General features: G+C 30.4%; 1 protein-coding gene across 5 annotated transcripts in view; it reads left to right on the top strand.

Moving 5' to 3' along the window:
• LOC118186072 (leupaxin-like) overlaps nt 1-10,451 on the top strand; it is a 155,796-nt gene extending 145,345 nt beyond the window's left edge. For 4 of the 5 annotated variants that reach the window (XM_035356072.2, XM_035356074.2, XM_035356071.2 and 1 more), the window contains exon 9: nt 6,966-10,451. In XM_035356072.2, coding sequence (XP_035211963.2) covers nt 6,966-7,232 — 267 coding nt within the window. In that variant the 3' untranslated portion in view covers nt 7,233-10,451. Of the gene's footprint in view, nt 1-1,200; nt 1,252-6,965 lie in introns of all 5 variants that reach the window. The other variant, XM_035356077.2, reaches the window with a different exon arrangement.
• The last annotated feature ends 5,460 nt before the right edge of the window (nt 10,452-15,911 follow it).

The following is a 15,911-nucleotide window of genomic DNA, read 5'->3' as shown; positions in this document are numbered from 1 at the left end:
ATAGATGAAATTCAGGCATGACATTCCGATGAAATTAACTAAATGTATAATTTTTTTATTTGTTTGTTTTGGATATGGCATCATGTTTTTTGTATATATGAAAAGCGGCTTTTTGATTTTGGTGATATTTTATTGCTTTTCTAGATACAGTACACTATTTTTTGTTATCTAATAACGTTTGTGGCTTATTAATATAGCAGTTGAAACAGTAATCTGTAAATGCTCTGAATGTTTAAATAATTATGGGTTCAAATTGATGTACATAGGGCATCTACAATTTTTAGGGCAAATGTCATACAAAATTCAAAATTAAATGAAGTGATTGTACTATAATCTTTTTAAGTTTTTACAATGCTGTGCACTTTCATGCGATTGCTTCCTTAACTTATTTTTTGAAATACTGTTTATGTCTGTGCTTGTGGATTTGTGAATCTCTTTGATGCTATTAAAATAATGATCTTTGACCTTCATTTTAAAGAATAGAAAGTAATCTGCAGGTTCCAAATCTGAATAAGGATTTGATTAAAAATCGACCTTTTCGTGGGTTGAAAACTGTTTGTTGGAAAAGAATGGTAATTTTTTTTTTTTTCAGAAGTCTGCCTGTTACATTTAATTATAAATTTCACCAACATGGCCTTTACTTGAGATTTCTAAACTGAAGTTTCTGTGGCCACAGAGATCTCCATTCTCAGCAGTTGATTGCCATTCTCTCTCAGGATCATTAGTAAAGCATCATGTTTCATCATCAACCACCATTTGCTTAAAAAAATTAGGATTTGTGTCCATAACTTTATTGCTATTCCATACTCATCTTTCAAATCCATGACAGTACATGTTCATTAATGTTCGACTGGCTCAAACAAGGCAAACGATTAACTGCATAGAAAGTTTGGTTCATAAGCAAACAGGTTTTAGGAAAAGCAAGTTGTGAGATGTCATAATAAAGATATCTGTCCGCTACCATTTGGAAAGTTTGCTGCAATTTGTGTAAAAGAAAATAGTCCTAAAACTTTGTAGATGCACTGTGTATTTCATGAAATGCTAAGTTCTTAGCTAATTGCTTATCAGCATTAACTGCTACATAAAACTCATGTTCTATGGTATACTGTTTTTGATTTAAATGCATTGATTATGTAAAATGTATGTTTGAATTATGAAATGCAATGTGAAGTATTCATTATTCTCACTGCCATTATATAGCAAGAAAAAAGTGAGGCGTGAATGGTGCTTGACAAAAAAAAAAAAGCAAAAGTGAGAAGTCTCTTCTATCAGCATGTGTGGCATTTGGATTTAACTCGTTTGGTTTTAGATGTATACATCATCAATAACACTATTTTAACCACTAATTAAGCATCATGTTTAGATATTTATCCACACATGTATTGATTTCTCAGTTAATTGAAATAAGTTTGTGTTTTATTGTATTATTAGTGTCAATAGTATTATTAGCATATTCTGTTGCCTTGGGCATACATCATATATGTAATAAAATTAGAATTTTAATCCTAACAGTTTTAAAGTGAAAAGGAAATGTGTTGCATATTACCATTGTAATATGAAATCATGATTACTCAACTACACTTTACTACTAAAAAGCATGATGTATGGCTGCTGTTGTAGTTGCATGGTATGAATGGAGAAAAAAATTAAAACTAACATCCTAAGTAGATGATGCATTTGTAGCTGTGGAGACTAAAGGATATTCATTTAGTATGCATTCTACCACTTTTATTTAGTTAAAGGATCACTGAATCATGGATATTTATCGTAACTCGGTAAACCTTATTAACATATATATTAAAGAAAATAATTAAAAATGGAATTTAAAATACAGAAGTAATGATTAAAAGTACAATTTATAGCTAATAGAATAGTGCAAATTAAAAATTCAAAAATTATGCATTGCATGTTATACATAATACAAGACACATTAGTGTTGTGCTTCCCATGTACAGAATGATCTCTTTTCACCAAAAAGTACAAAAAAGTAGAGTTCTTAGGATAAAATAATTATAGCAAGATTTATCATGCTCCTCATTTTTTACTTTGGCTATTTTAAATTTTAAATTATTATTGTGTCTTAATTGTGGAAGCAGTTTAAATTACTATAATGATTCCTCTTAGCAAACCTTCACATAAAGTAAAAACTTTCTAGCAATGAATGTAAGAGTAGAGTTTGTGAAATCAATAGTAATATGAAATTAATCAGTTTAAAGTCCAAGCAAGAACTTAAATATGCTATGTTAATGATTTCCAGTGTTAAAGATTTACTTTATTTTCATTCGACACTTTGTATAACACTTCACCATGTATGACTATTGTTTCTATTATTATTAACTGCTTTATTTCCATTACTTTTCTATATAATTTTAAATCTCAGCTTTAAAAGTTCCTTAAGCTTGCAGTTTTCACATTTTCATCTTCTCCAGTAAATTGGAATTAATGTAAGAAATAATGTATGTAATACTATACACTATCCGAATTTGTATTAAAAGCAAGCAAAATTAAGCATAGTATTTACTGCCAGAAAATTGTGATCCCTGATTTCAACCAAATTATTAAAACTTCCTATTGTTAGGTGTGTGCTCTAATTATATGTGTTTTCTCATTTTTAAAAGTTTTATTTTCAGTAATTAAAGATACAGTCAAAAGTCGTTAATCCAGACTCGTCGGGACTTCGGCGATTCCGGATTATCGATTTTTCCTGATTATAGATCATCAGTTTAAATCTCGTAAGATGGCATGCAGAAATTCTAAAATTAAAAATATGAAACCGTAATTTATGAAATAAAGAACAATTATGATCTAAAGGGTACAAAATTTACAAAAAAAAAAGCTTAATATTTATTTGTTTACTTTATTAAACATTTCTATCAATGTTAGTTGTTTAAGTTGTTTCGTTTTATGTGATAATACTTTCTCTTTAATTCTATAAACAGACATAATTTCTTGTTCAGTTACAAAGTTCCGCTGTTCAAGTCCTATAATTGCGGTGTCGAGAATATCGACTAATTTGTCAATCGAAATTGTTTCATTTTCGGTAACATCTGTGTCACTTTCTTCACTATCGGAAGCGATATTTTCTGGATCTAGAACCATACTACATATTTCGCTGTCCGTTAATTGATTGATGATTGGTGCATTGTCGTCACAATGAAAAACTTCTCTTATATCATCTTCATTTATTACCGCTTCTCCACATTTCTTTACAAAATCCAATAACTGAAAATTTTCACCTTTAGTTTGCGATGTCCGAAAACCTTCAAATTCGCCGCTATCGTCTTCATCCTCCTCACCATGAAATATGGTAGATGGCCATAAATTATGCCAAGCATTTTTTAACGTACTTGAAGACACATCCTCCCACGATCTTGCGATGCTCCACACGGCAGATTTTATGCTAAAAAATTTCAAAAGTTCTTGAATAGTCTTGCCACTGTTCAAGAAATTTAACATAGATTTTAAAAATGTTGTTTCATATTTACATTTCAGCGCGTGCACTATTCCCATATCCATAGGCTGAATGATAGACGTACAATTTGAAGGGAAGAATAACACAGATACATTATCTTTCATTAAAACTTTAAGTGAGGTATGCGCCGAACAGTTATCAGGTAAACCAACTGAATTCAAATATCCTCGGGTATAAAATGATTTTCAAACCAATCATTCATCAACACTTGTGTCATCCATGCTCTTTTATTTGCGCGATATATAACAGGGAAAATCGTTACTCCTTTAAACGGTCGAGTCGTGCATGTTTTCCGATTACGAAAAGTTTGCACTTGTGCGTTCCTGCAGCATTTGCACAGGCTAAAATTGTTAGTCTCGCTTTGGAATCTTTGACACCAGTTGGAGCCTTTTCTGTAGAGGTTGCCAAGGTATTTCGCGGTACATATTGCCAGAAAAGACCAGTTTCATCAGCATTGTAAATTTGTTCTGCACATAATTGTTCACTAGTAATGAATTCGATGAATTCATCTGCAAATTGTTCAGCAGCTTCAGTATCAGCTGAAGATTTTTCACCAGAAATTTTTAATTGTCTTATACCATGGCGATTTTTAAATTTTGTTAACCAACCTGTTGAATATGTGCACTCTCCGTTTAAGTTCATTTCTTCATGAAATATTTTGGCTTGAGCCATTACCATTGGACCCGTCAATGGCACGCCCTCGCTGCGACACTGTCTGACCCATTCAATCATCACTCTGTCATGATCGTCACTTTTAGCATAACGAACCCTTTTTCTGTTACTCATTGCAAGTGGGGTGTTGGAATCCACAAAAAAATCAAAAAGTTCCTTTTTCTTTTTGCTTATGTCATATACAGTTCACTTTCCAATGTTATATTCCTTGCATAACTTTGAGACAGGTATGCCTTTATCTAATTTTTGCAGCAATTCCACTTTTTGTTTGATGGACATGGAAACATACTTTCGTTTTGTAGATCCTTTGGAAATTCCAGCATCGTAAATTCTATTTGACATAATCGAAAGTTCAAGTTTACTTTTATAAAATTGCACTAAAAGTCTGCAAAAAGTAATAAGTGGGATCCAATTTGAAAATAAAGAAACAACACAATCATTAACATTAACTGAAATAGATAATTAGATCATTTTAGCTTACACCATCCGTTATACATTAAACGCGAAGGCGAAAACGTATTCTGCACCTGCGCGCACGCAAAAAATAATGAAACTAATTAGCCTATGAAATATTTAAAAGAGTAATATTTTTTATAATATTCTTTAAAATAAATTAAACATTAATGAAAGGAATACTAAAGGAAAAATTTAGAAAAAAAAATGCTTTATTAAGAAGGTAAAAATATTATAATTGGAGCAGTCCCATTTCTCTATGATGGTGATTCTATACTCCTATAAGATTCTAATTAGAGCATGATAAACTGCAGCAAATGTCAAGCATTAAAAATTAAGTTACTGTGCAGTATTAGTAATGATGTTTTTATTTACCTTTCAAAACTATTTTCACATAATAATGAAGAAGCAAATTTAATAAATATCAGTGCCTATTATATCTTATTGCTATACTTATATATAAAACTTTTAAGTAGCGTGCATGGTGTGAAAGATTTCTAAGTTTTGAAAATATGTTACAAGCATCTTTCATTTCACATACATAGAATAAATCTGCATAATAACAAGGTTAACATCTAGACATTCTGTTGAGCTAAATTTCACATCATTGTTGTGCATTTAAAATTTCAAATAAAATGTTCTGCTTCATCATATCAAATATCATATTTGATATGATGAAGCAGAACATTTATGGTAGGCAATCAGTAACACTTCACCCCATGTAACATTTGACATGGTGAGCCCACAGAGGAAAGTTGAAGAATATCATGTATGATATGCTGCAATGAAGAGATTAAATGCAATTTTAGTAATATGCTTTTTTTGGGGGGGAAGATACACTGCTGTTCTCTGTGCTTGCTTATTTAAAATAATTTAAATATTATGCAGTATGTGTGCTTTTTTAACTGTTACATAGCTATGTATATTAAATGAGCGTCTCCAAGTATTATATAAGCAGATTTGGAGGGGGGCCAGATGAAAGCTGTTAATAAATGACTGATAAATCTGAAGCACACGTATGGATTGTTTTCATGTTGGAAAATCTGAACACGCACATATATGTATATATTATATGTAATGATGTAATGTGCATAATGTTGTATCATTAATTATGTATATAAATATAATGTGAACATAATTATGTATTAATGTTTATCTGTTCTTAATTATTAGCATGATGTGTTTTATTTTAATTTTAGAAAGTCCAACTTTATGACAAAAGTATTTAAAAAAATTAATTTTTAACATGTTGGAAGATTTTAGGAATTAAGAAAAGGAATGTGTGTCTTCATCATAACTGACATTTATGAAAGGATTTTGGGAATTGCTCATGGTATTATTATAGCATAACATTAAGTAAAAAAAAATTAAGGATGGAAAATTTAAATTCTGAAAAGTATTTGAGATTCATAAACTTGAATACATACACTGTTTTCATCTTTCAGTTAAAATGAATAAACATTTTAACTCAAAACTTTTAAAAGAATATTTTTATTGATATTCAGCAAGAGCGTACCTTAAAAAGGAATCTGATCATTGCAATTTCAGTGGACCTGAACATTTGTAAAAATTCATAGTGACCATGAATAGGGCTTTTTCTAGTGGCATGCAAAGATTAATTTTTCATGAAGAGAAACTGGACAGTTGGATCTCTCTCTTTCCATCCAGCTTTAAGAAGTAGATCTTTAGTCTTCTTAGTGGAGTAAAATTTTCTTGAACTTTTTTTAGCCTTCAGAGAAGCATGGCATTTTGTATCTGCTCATGAAGACTTGTATTTTAAACAACATTGATTAGCTGAATTATTATAATTGCTAATTTTAGTCTCTGTTTTACTTCTGTTCATTAAAATTATGTTTAGATCATTAAAGAAAATAAGAAAGCAAAATATTTTCAACTGGAAACTAATATATAAGAAGTGATTTAAAAAATCTCTAGACTGGATAAAGCTGATCATACCACTTAGATGGTCAAATGCAGTAAATGTGTGGGACATATCTGTGATAGCCCATAGGAAGAGGTTTTAATTTTCTGGAGAGACTTTAGTGTTCCATACTTAGAATTTATCTGTGTTAACTCTAGAAATAATCCTCTTTCCTTTACATTTGTTTTGATAGAGAAAGATTCTCAAAAAATATTAAAAAAATTCAGCTGTCACTGAAATATTTTCTGTCACATACTGGAAAAAATAATGTTAGGATTTATACTGAATAAAATGTGATTTTAATCAAATGAATTTGCATTTTTTCTGTTTCTAATAGCAATACTGCATGTTTTCCTAAGTATTAATTTCTGAATGGATAATTAGTTATTTAGTTATAGCACATAAATTTGAAAATGAGCAATAATATGTTTTCATCATTAATCACAGGATTGCCGCCAGCCTTTCAATGGTGGAAGTTTCTTCGATCTTGATGGTCAACCTTATTGTGAGCTTCATTACCATGCTAAGCGAGGATCCTTGTGTGCTGGATGTCATAAACCCATCAGCGGTCGTTGTGTCACTGCCATGTCCCGAAAGTTTCACCCTGAACATTTTGTCTGCTCTTTTTGTTTGAAACAGCTTAACAAAGGCACATTCAAAGAACAGAATGACAAGCCTTATTGTCACCCTTGTTTTGAAAAGCTTTTTGCTTGAGGACCTATGCTATTACTTTTTGTTTCTCCTTCAGCCAATAGCCAGCTTTCTGCCTGGGAACTCTGTTACAACTTCAGTGTTTTATAAGACTGTGCTTTTAGTGACGCTCAAAAATCTATATATATATACAAGGTTGTGTCATATATTTTTATTTTCTGCTGGGTTTTCAATTATCACTAGTGGATTTATTTTGTCCTGTCTACTGTTATAATGAATTTAATAAAAGTTGGAATGTAAGACATCTGAGACTTCTTTAAACAATGCTGGAAGTTCAGCTAGTGTGAAATGCTTCATCATTCATTGTGTCACAAGACATTGTTTATATAAACTTTTTTCTTAGCATTTCTATTCAGAATATTAGGTGCGTTTTTGTATTATATAAGATTGTGATTTCGTACAGAAAATAAGTAGATTTTTTATGTATAATTACTGTGAGTGCCATTTAAAGTGATCATGTTCTGTAAGTTAGATTAATAATAAATAACTGATAACTCAAGTATAGAGCACTGTGTGATATTTTTAAGTAATGTAAAAATTTATTTATTCAGTGCCTTTAATAAGGTTAAATGTATCTAATCACATTAATGCATTAACACCAATATTTTATTAAGGATTGACATTTTTGCTGTAGTTCTTTTTTACCTGTTCAGTCCTGGTATTTACAAAAGACTTATACAATGCTCATTTAAATTTCCATTTTTTAAGTTAGACTAAAAATAGCTTCTTAATTATAAGTGTACACTCTTTTTTATGTAACCTTAAATAGAAGTAAACTCATTTTGATGCTTTTTGTTATTTTAGTATCTTCACTGATTGTCATCAGAATTACTGTAAAAACTATTTATTGGAAAATTTTCTAAAAATATATGTTGAAAAAAAATTCCGCTTAATTGGCTATATTTTGGCCTAAAAGATAATCCAAGTAATGGTAGTGTTAAATAAGATAATTCAATTAAAATAGCAATTTTCAAGTGAAATGCTTTTAAGCTTCCTTGTGATCACTTTAAGTGTCTGAGAAGAAAGCAGTGATTACAATAATCAGCAGCCCTGTACCTGAACATAAAATAAATGTATTGTTGGAACTTTTAATGGTATTAATAAAAAGGGCTATAGTATGTTTAAAGTAGTGCAAACCTGTATGATAAACTGCACGTAAATAATATTTTCATATATCTGTATATATTTAAATTGTGCTTCTTTTTGCCGTAAATTCAGTTCTCTATAAAATATAATAATTGAGTTGTTTTAATATAGTGCCATACTTCTCCTTTCGAGATATTATATTTTTTATTTTTCAAAACATTAAAAAATATTGCTAAATTAGTGCAAGGAAAAATTTAATACATTTTAATAATGTAGGAATTAAATATTATTTTCAAATATTTATGTAACAAAATTATTGTAATTTAAGCTAAAATTTTAAGACTGTTATCATGTTTATAAGAATTTGTTTAGAAATTTTTAATTGCATGCATTCCACTTAAATCTAGAATGTATCTTTTTCATTGTTCTTTTACATTTTCTATGAAATAAAGATGTTAGACGGTATCCTAAAAAATAAGTCGGCTTTGTTTTCAGTGATTATGAGCATTCATTACTTTGCTAAATTTAAATAACAGCACAAGAGAATTTTGCATATGCTTGTCCAGAGTAATCTTAATTTGTGCAAGTTAATTGTTTTAGTACATTCGTATGATTTGAAAAAGTGTATCATACTTTTGTCCTGTATCTTTGTAATATTAAAATATTTGCTGTAAAATATACTTCATGGAAAGTATGTAAATTTTCTTATAAAGCAAGTAAAAGTATCATTTATCATGTTTCTTATGAAGTCAAGATTTGTTAGAGAATGCTGTTATTAATCAGAAAAATCGTATTGTTCCTATCTTACAATGGCAGCTTAGTTTATTATTTAAATGCACCAGTCTTAAGTTGTTTTTTAATTGTCTGATTTATTATATGTATGTTCATATATATATATCAACTTATGTAAAATGTTGGTGTTTAGCTTCCTTTACAATATATAAAAGTTATATTAACAAAACTGCTTTTGCTATATATACATTTAATTGTTGTTACACTTTCTTGTTTAGTATAATTATTTCACTTGTAATATTTTACTTGTATTTTCTTTTGATTTTCATACAAAAATAATCATCTTGTTGATTTAATGGTAAAGTTCTAAATTAGTAACATTTATGTTTACCACTTAATAATTTAATTCAATTTAATTTTTCATTTTAATTAAAATATAAATTGAGAAATTACAAGAATCTAAGAGTCAACCAACAGGAATCATTATTAAAATGTTATTAGTTTTGTAATTTTTCACTTATTTACTTTGTGCCTGTTTTTATCAATAGAAAGTTTTTCATTTTTCATCTTGCTATTGGAGTTTCATTGATTTTATAGTATGTCATGATCTGTCAGAATCTCCTGATCTTGTTTTTCATGTACATTTTAGATTTTAAATGAAGGATACACATTAAGAAGTAATGTATTCAGTTATTATGTAGTATAATAATGTTTTGTCAATTTTTGTAGTTGTTGAAGTGTATTAAAAGTGTGAATTTCTGGGGAAGGTGTATTATGCTGACAATCAAAATTTTCAGTGTTTGTTTTACTAGGATGTGCTATTAAAAAGCAAATTTTGTAAATAATTTTTGTTTTACCCAGAAATAATGAATGCTAAATGTATTCAGACAAAGGCAAAAAACTATGCAAAAAGAAACAAATTTTTCACGAGCTGATATTTAGCATGGTGTATAATTTTATGTATATAAAACTATTTTATTTCTTAACACGTTTATCTTTATAAACGTCCTTTTGTTTCCCTTTAATCAAAAATAAATTTTTCAGTGCCATTTAATAAGGAAAGAACAAAATTGTTTTCTATCCCCTATTTATTTACATTAAATTTATATATGCTTATTTCTATTATAGATTTTATGTACAAAGGGAAGTTTATTTTAGGAATAAAATTTATTCTGTGTTGATATATAAATAGAAAGTATTTCATTTAATATGGAAAAGCCATATTTTTAACAATTACTAGATCTAGGATGAATTTAATGCAGTTATGTTGTTACAAAATACCATCATGCATATTCATGACTTTTTGTAGCAGTGAACAACCTGTTGCTTTGATGATGGTTGTTTTTATTCTTGTTGATCTCTTTTAATGAAATGTACTTTAACAATAAAGAAATTTCTTGTTTCTTTAGCTGTTTTTTATTTATTAAACCTCTTGCATTTAATGCCATAAAGTGCTACTTCCAGGGATAATTCTCTACCTACAGAAAACAGTTTTCTGTCAGCTGCAGAAAATTGTTGTGGTTGATTAAAACTGCAGAAAGCTAATTCAATTTGTATTATCAATTAGTAGTAGTTTTCATTTTATTCAATTTAATACATATAATAGTGTAATTAATATATGTGAAAAAAGGTAATTTATTATTAATTTAACCATTATATAATTCTGATAGGGAAAAAAAAGTAATTCAATTTAGTTTCATATATTAAACAAAAAGATGAAACATCTATAATTTATTTCTTATTTGTGTTTGTTTAATTTATTAACAAATAAAACAATTATTTTTATTATCCTTTATGAAGTTCACCAGATAAACAAAAGTTATGAAGTGAATGTATCACATTTCCCTCTCCTATGTATAGTAGTTATTTTCTGAATTTCTGTCTGTTAATGCCACTATCACTCGCAGAAAATAATACTGCCAGTATTACTTTTGTCAATAACTAATATGTCGAATCATGCAAAAGTTAGAAATTCATGTGTGTGTAAGTCGCAGTCTTCAAGCTGTTATGAGATGCAATACAACACGCTTCTACATTGCAGGAGCAGTAATTTGTTCAGTAATGCCTCCACTTGAAACTACAAGAGTCATAATTTCACGTACAGTGTCAGGGAATTTTAGTGGTCTGTGCTGTATTTGTCATCGAGGTCTCTCGAATTCCGGGGTGGGGGCGAATAAACATTCATCTCTTAGCTCCTCTGATATCGCCTTCAACTATAATGAATCAGAGTAACATGCAATTGAAATATTTAAAGTGTGTGACTAATTCAGTCTGCAAACTGTTTCAGAATATTGTGCTAGGAAGATCCACATTTATAATGTGAACAATACGTATGTTGCATTTGATATTAATTGTCAGTTACCATTGTTGTTAATAGAGCCTCTTATAGATACCATATGTTCAATAATACCATGCACTGCTTTTTTTGATAATTTTAATCGGAAAAATCGAGGTTCAGGGCTTGCGCAGAACAAAGCAATGTAGGCCAGGTAAACGCAAGACAGTTGGCATAAACTTTTTTTTTTTTTTTTAAGGTTATATGATGCTACTGTACCCTCTCAAATAACAAATCTTGGCCAGGGATTTGTAGAGGATATACTGGTACTTTCAACCAAACTGTTATTCTCTTGTGGTTTTTGCCGAACTTGGCTTCTTAGCAGAGCTTTAAATTGTGCTGGAGCCTGGCTCCGGTACTTCTTCGTTTTTGACATATATTCTAATTCTAGTCATTTTGAAAAAATATAATTCTAATTCTATTTTTTAAAATAAAAAAATTAATTAAACTGTTACAAATTATACAATAAATATGCATCACGTTTTTGATGAGTTAATGATTTCAAAAGGTTTCGTCAGCTAAATTTGAAATTTAGAATAATAAAAATTGTTTAAATAAATAAATAAAATAAATGGATACAAATTTTTATCATTTCAAAGAAAAACATATTTCATTGCACAGTGCCATTTAAATGACTGAATACATTTTCAACCATGCGAGACACACTGGCAGCAATCAAAAGAATATTGTCAATTATAAGCACCATAAAAAAATGATTTGAAGAAAGAGGTAAAATGGCTGAATCGACACTAAAAGCTTTACTAAGCTGCAAAATTAATAGTCAACTAAATTGCAGTGAATTTTTCGATACTGCTGAAAGTAACAAAGACTTTTTAAACAAAGTTTACACTAGTGATAAAAACACTAGAGGGAACATTAGCCGCTAATGATAAATACTAATGAATAATATATAGTTATTAAAAATTTATTTTTAACGGATTGTTGTAATTTGTTCATAACTTCTTTATTTAACGTTTACAATCTTTCTTTATGCCATTAGAGGATCGATTACGAATAAAGTGTATGTCTTTTCGATTACTAATAGGTAAGATAATGTAATCAACAACAAGAAAATATACACATATAATATAGAAAGATGTACACTGCTCAAAAAAAAAATGGGACAGTCCTATATCTCCCAATCTACTGGGCCGATTGACAAAATTCAAATTGCGTTCTTCATGTCTCGAAAGCGCGACTTAGGATATATATTAGATTTATATATAGCACTATTCTAACATAGGTATTTTGACACAAAATCGGACTTTTTCTGAAATAACATACCAATTTTTTTACATATTTCGATTCTGCGACTCAAATTACGCCTAAATATGAAATTTTGTAAAATTTGGAGCGAAATTTACAGAGAAATTCACAAATTTATGTTGGCACTTTTTTGTCAGTTTGCGCCAAGAATACTTCACTTGGCAAACTTCTTAATATATGGCAACCTAGTTTCCTTTCCCGTGAGAGGAAAAAAAGTCACCATCGTTCCTTTTTTCCAAATAATATTCTTTATATTATATTTTTAATTATAATTTATTATTTTAAGTAATTTTTTCTTTTTCGAATTTCATTTTAATTGTTTAAGTTGCACTTTCTTTTTTTTTCTTTTTTTTTTTTTCGAATAACTGTTTTAAAAATTTCTGTTTACCTATTCGAACTGCGTAAATAAAGGTGCAGCGTTTATTTTTTTTCAAATAATTTACTTTGTATAAGGGCGAGTCAAATGAAAGTGAGCCAATGCGAATATATGACAAACAGAGTACTTTATTTAAAGGTAGTCTCCATGAACATTGAGACATTTATCCCATTGACAAATAAGCCGCGTGATCCCCGTCTCATAAAACTTCTTGGGCTGTCGATTCAAAAAATCTGGAACCGACTTCTTCACGGCGGCGTCCGACACGAATCTGGTACCCTTGAGATGTTTTTCAGTTTCCCGAAAATGTTAAAGTCGCATGGCGACAAATCTGGGCTGTATGGAGGATGTTGCAGCGTGTCCCACTTGAACTTTGCCAGTTGTGTCTTAACCACATTAGCGACGTGGGGACGAGCATTGTCGTGTAGCAAGATCACACCATTCGACAATCTTCCAGGTCGTTTGTTCTTGATTGCGACACGCAGCCTATCCAGCGTTGCACAATATTGCGAACTATTGATAGTCTCTTCACGTTTAGCAAATTCAATCAGTAATGGCCCCTGACGATCGAAAAAAAAGTCAATAGCACCTTTCCCGAGGAAATGACAGCCTTTGCTTTCTTCGGGGGTGGTGAATTCAAATGTTTCCACTGTAAGCTTTGCCGGCGTGTTTCAGGTTCGTAGGGGTGGCACCATGATTCGTCTCCGGTCACAATTGCAGACAAGAAGTCGTCACACTCATTGTGATACCGGATGAGATGAGTCAAAGCAGCGTAGAACCTCTCCGTCTTCTGGCGGTCGTTAAAAATCTTGGGCATCCATTGAGCACACAAAAGCCGATAACCGAGATGATCATGAATTATGGTGTGAACCGAACCGTGACTGATGTTCACACGCTCTGCCAGTTCATCGATGCTTATCCTCCGTTCTTGTTTAATCAGCTCATCAACTTGTGCAGTTGTGTCGGGGGTGATTGCAAGGTGGCTTTGGCCCAGTCTTGGATCGTCTTTGCAACTTTCACGTCCTTCTCTGAACCGTTTGCTCCAACGCTTCACAGTGACCAATGCGATGCAATGTTCACCGTACACAGCAGTCATACGGCGACTAATTTCATTTTGGGAAACACCTTCAGCTGTCAAAAACCTGACCACACCACGCTGTTCCTCTTTTGGAGCGTCCATTATGTCACGCTACCGTCTTCAACCCAGTGTAAGAGCGCCTTAAAGAACTTTAACCTCACACTTTCGCGCCACTTTCGTAAACGAAGGCTATCTCTGTGCTACGCGCATGCGCCGCAGATGAAGGACCGAACCATTCTTGCTGAGGAGGGGTTGGCTCACTTTCATTTGACTCGCCCTTATATATATTTTTCGTCATAGTTATTATTTTAGATAATTTTTAAATTTTCATACTTTCATTTTAATTGTTTGTGTTGCATTGTCTCTTCAGATAATTGTTTTAAAATTTTCTATTTATTCCTTCGAACTGAGCATTTTAAATATATTTATTAATATCAATTTTCCAGAATTTGATTTTATTTATTTGAACTGCGTTTCTTTCGGAAGAATACTTTGTAACCCAGACTACGATGAGTTTGAAAACTGCATACTATATTAAAAGAGAAAATACAGTAAAGCACAGTTTTACACGCCTTTCAATGTTCCGTTCAGAAAAGATATATATAAATAAGAGAGATGTATAACCGACATTTTAACTTAGGATGACTTGCATACACTGCTTTAAATAGTTTTATCATTGTGCCCATTGCTTTACACAATTTTATCCTACATTTGGTTTCTTAAAATGTTATTCATATTTTAGTCAAATATTTTATTTTTGAAATCGCAAGAATCAAATATCATAGCATTGAAAAGTTTTAAATTAAAAAAAATACAAATACTAAATTTTACGAAAAAAATTATTTTTCTTCTCTTTTTCTTTAAGCATTCTGAAAGTATATTAAAAAGTATCCAACTTTTCGAAACATTTTGGTATTTCTGACAATCATTTTAAATAAAGTTATCGCCTTCCATTTCATAAAGGCCCACAAACGGCCGAGCGGTAAAGACACTGATCACTGGTAGTTCGGTCCGAGGTTCGAATCCCGCGAACGGGCTGGTTGCATGGGTGTTTTCGTGGTTTTCCCGATGTGTAACGTGTATACGAGCCAGTTTCCCTTAGAAAGTCCTCCACGAAGCCATCCCTCTTTTTAGGCAGATAACCTTCGTGTGATTTGCCATAATTAAATAATCCAATCCAATTAATTGATTTGTAACTTCTACTAGAACTGACGTTAAGAATTGAAGTGCAACAAAATAATATCGTGTGCAATCTTGATTAATATAAAATTAAAAATATTTGCATTCAGACAGAAAGTTTTTTGAAATATTTTGCAATTACTTTATAAGAAGGATTTATTAATAACCGTAATAATTACTTACTATATTACTGATGATTAGGAATCAGTTCTTGACAATTACATTCTAAATTAGAATTTTAAGAATTATTAGAATTTTAAATTAGAATAATGAAAATACGCTACGCACAAAAATACATTTTAGGATAAAAAATTAGTTGATTTTTTATGTTTTAAAACTTTTTGAATTCATTTAATAAACATCGTATCCTCGTTGTTAATTGAATTCAGAATGTTGGGTGTCGTTTATATAATTATTCTTACTTGTCTACGGAATCTGCTGACTTATCCAGCGATTAAGTAGCTGCAGATCATTTCTACATAACCATTGAACTTCCATTAATTCAGTCTCTAGAGGGTTGTAGATTCATATCATAATTTGACTTTTATAAAAATGATTATTCTAAATCTTATGTTACTATAAAAATATACTGTGCTTTAAAAATATGGATGATAGTACCGGCCGCTCTTT

This window comes from Stegodyphus dumicola, chromosome 8 (genome assembly GCF_044657685.1).
Source record: "Stegodyphus dumicola isolate Sdum_Otavi_A_Nest chromosome 8, ASM4465768v1".
Taxonomy (NCBI): Eukaryota; Metazoa; Arthropoda; class Arachnida; order Araneae; family Eresidae; genus Stegodyphus; species Stegodyphus dumicola.
The sequence above is the reverse complement of the archived record's forward strand: the minus strand, read 5'-3'. Positions and strand labels throughout refer to the sequence as shown.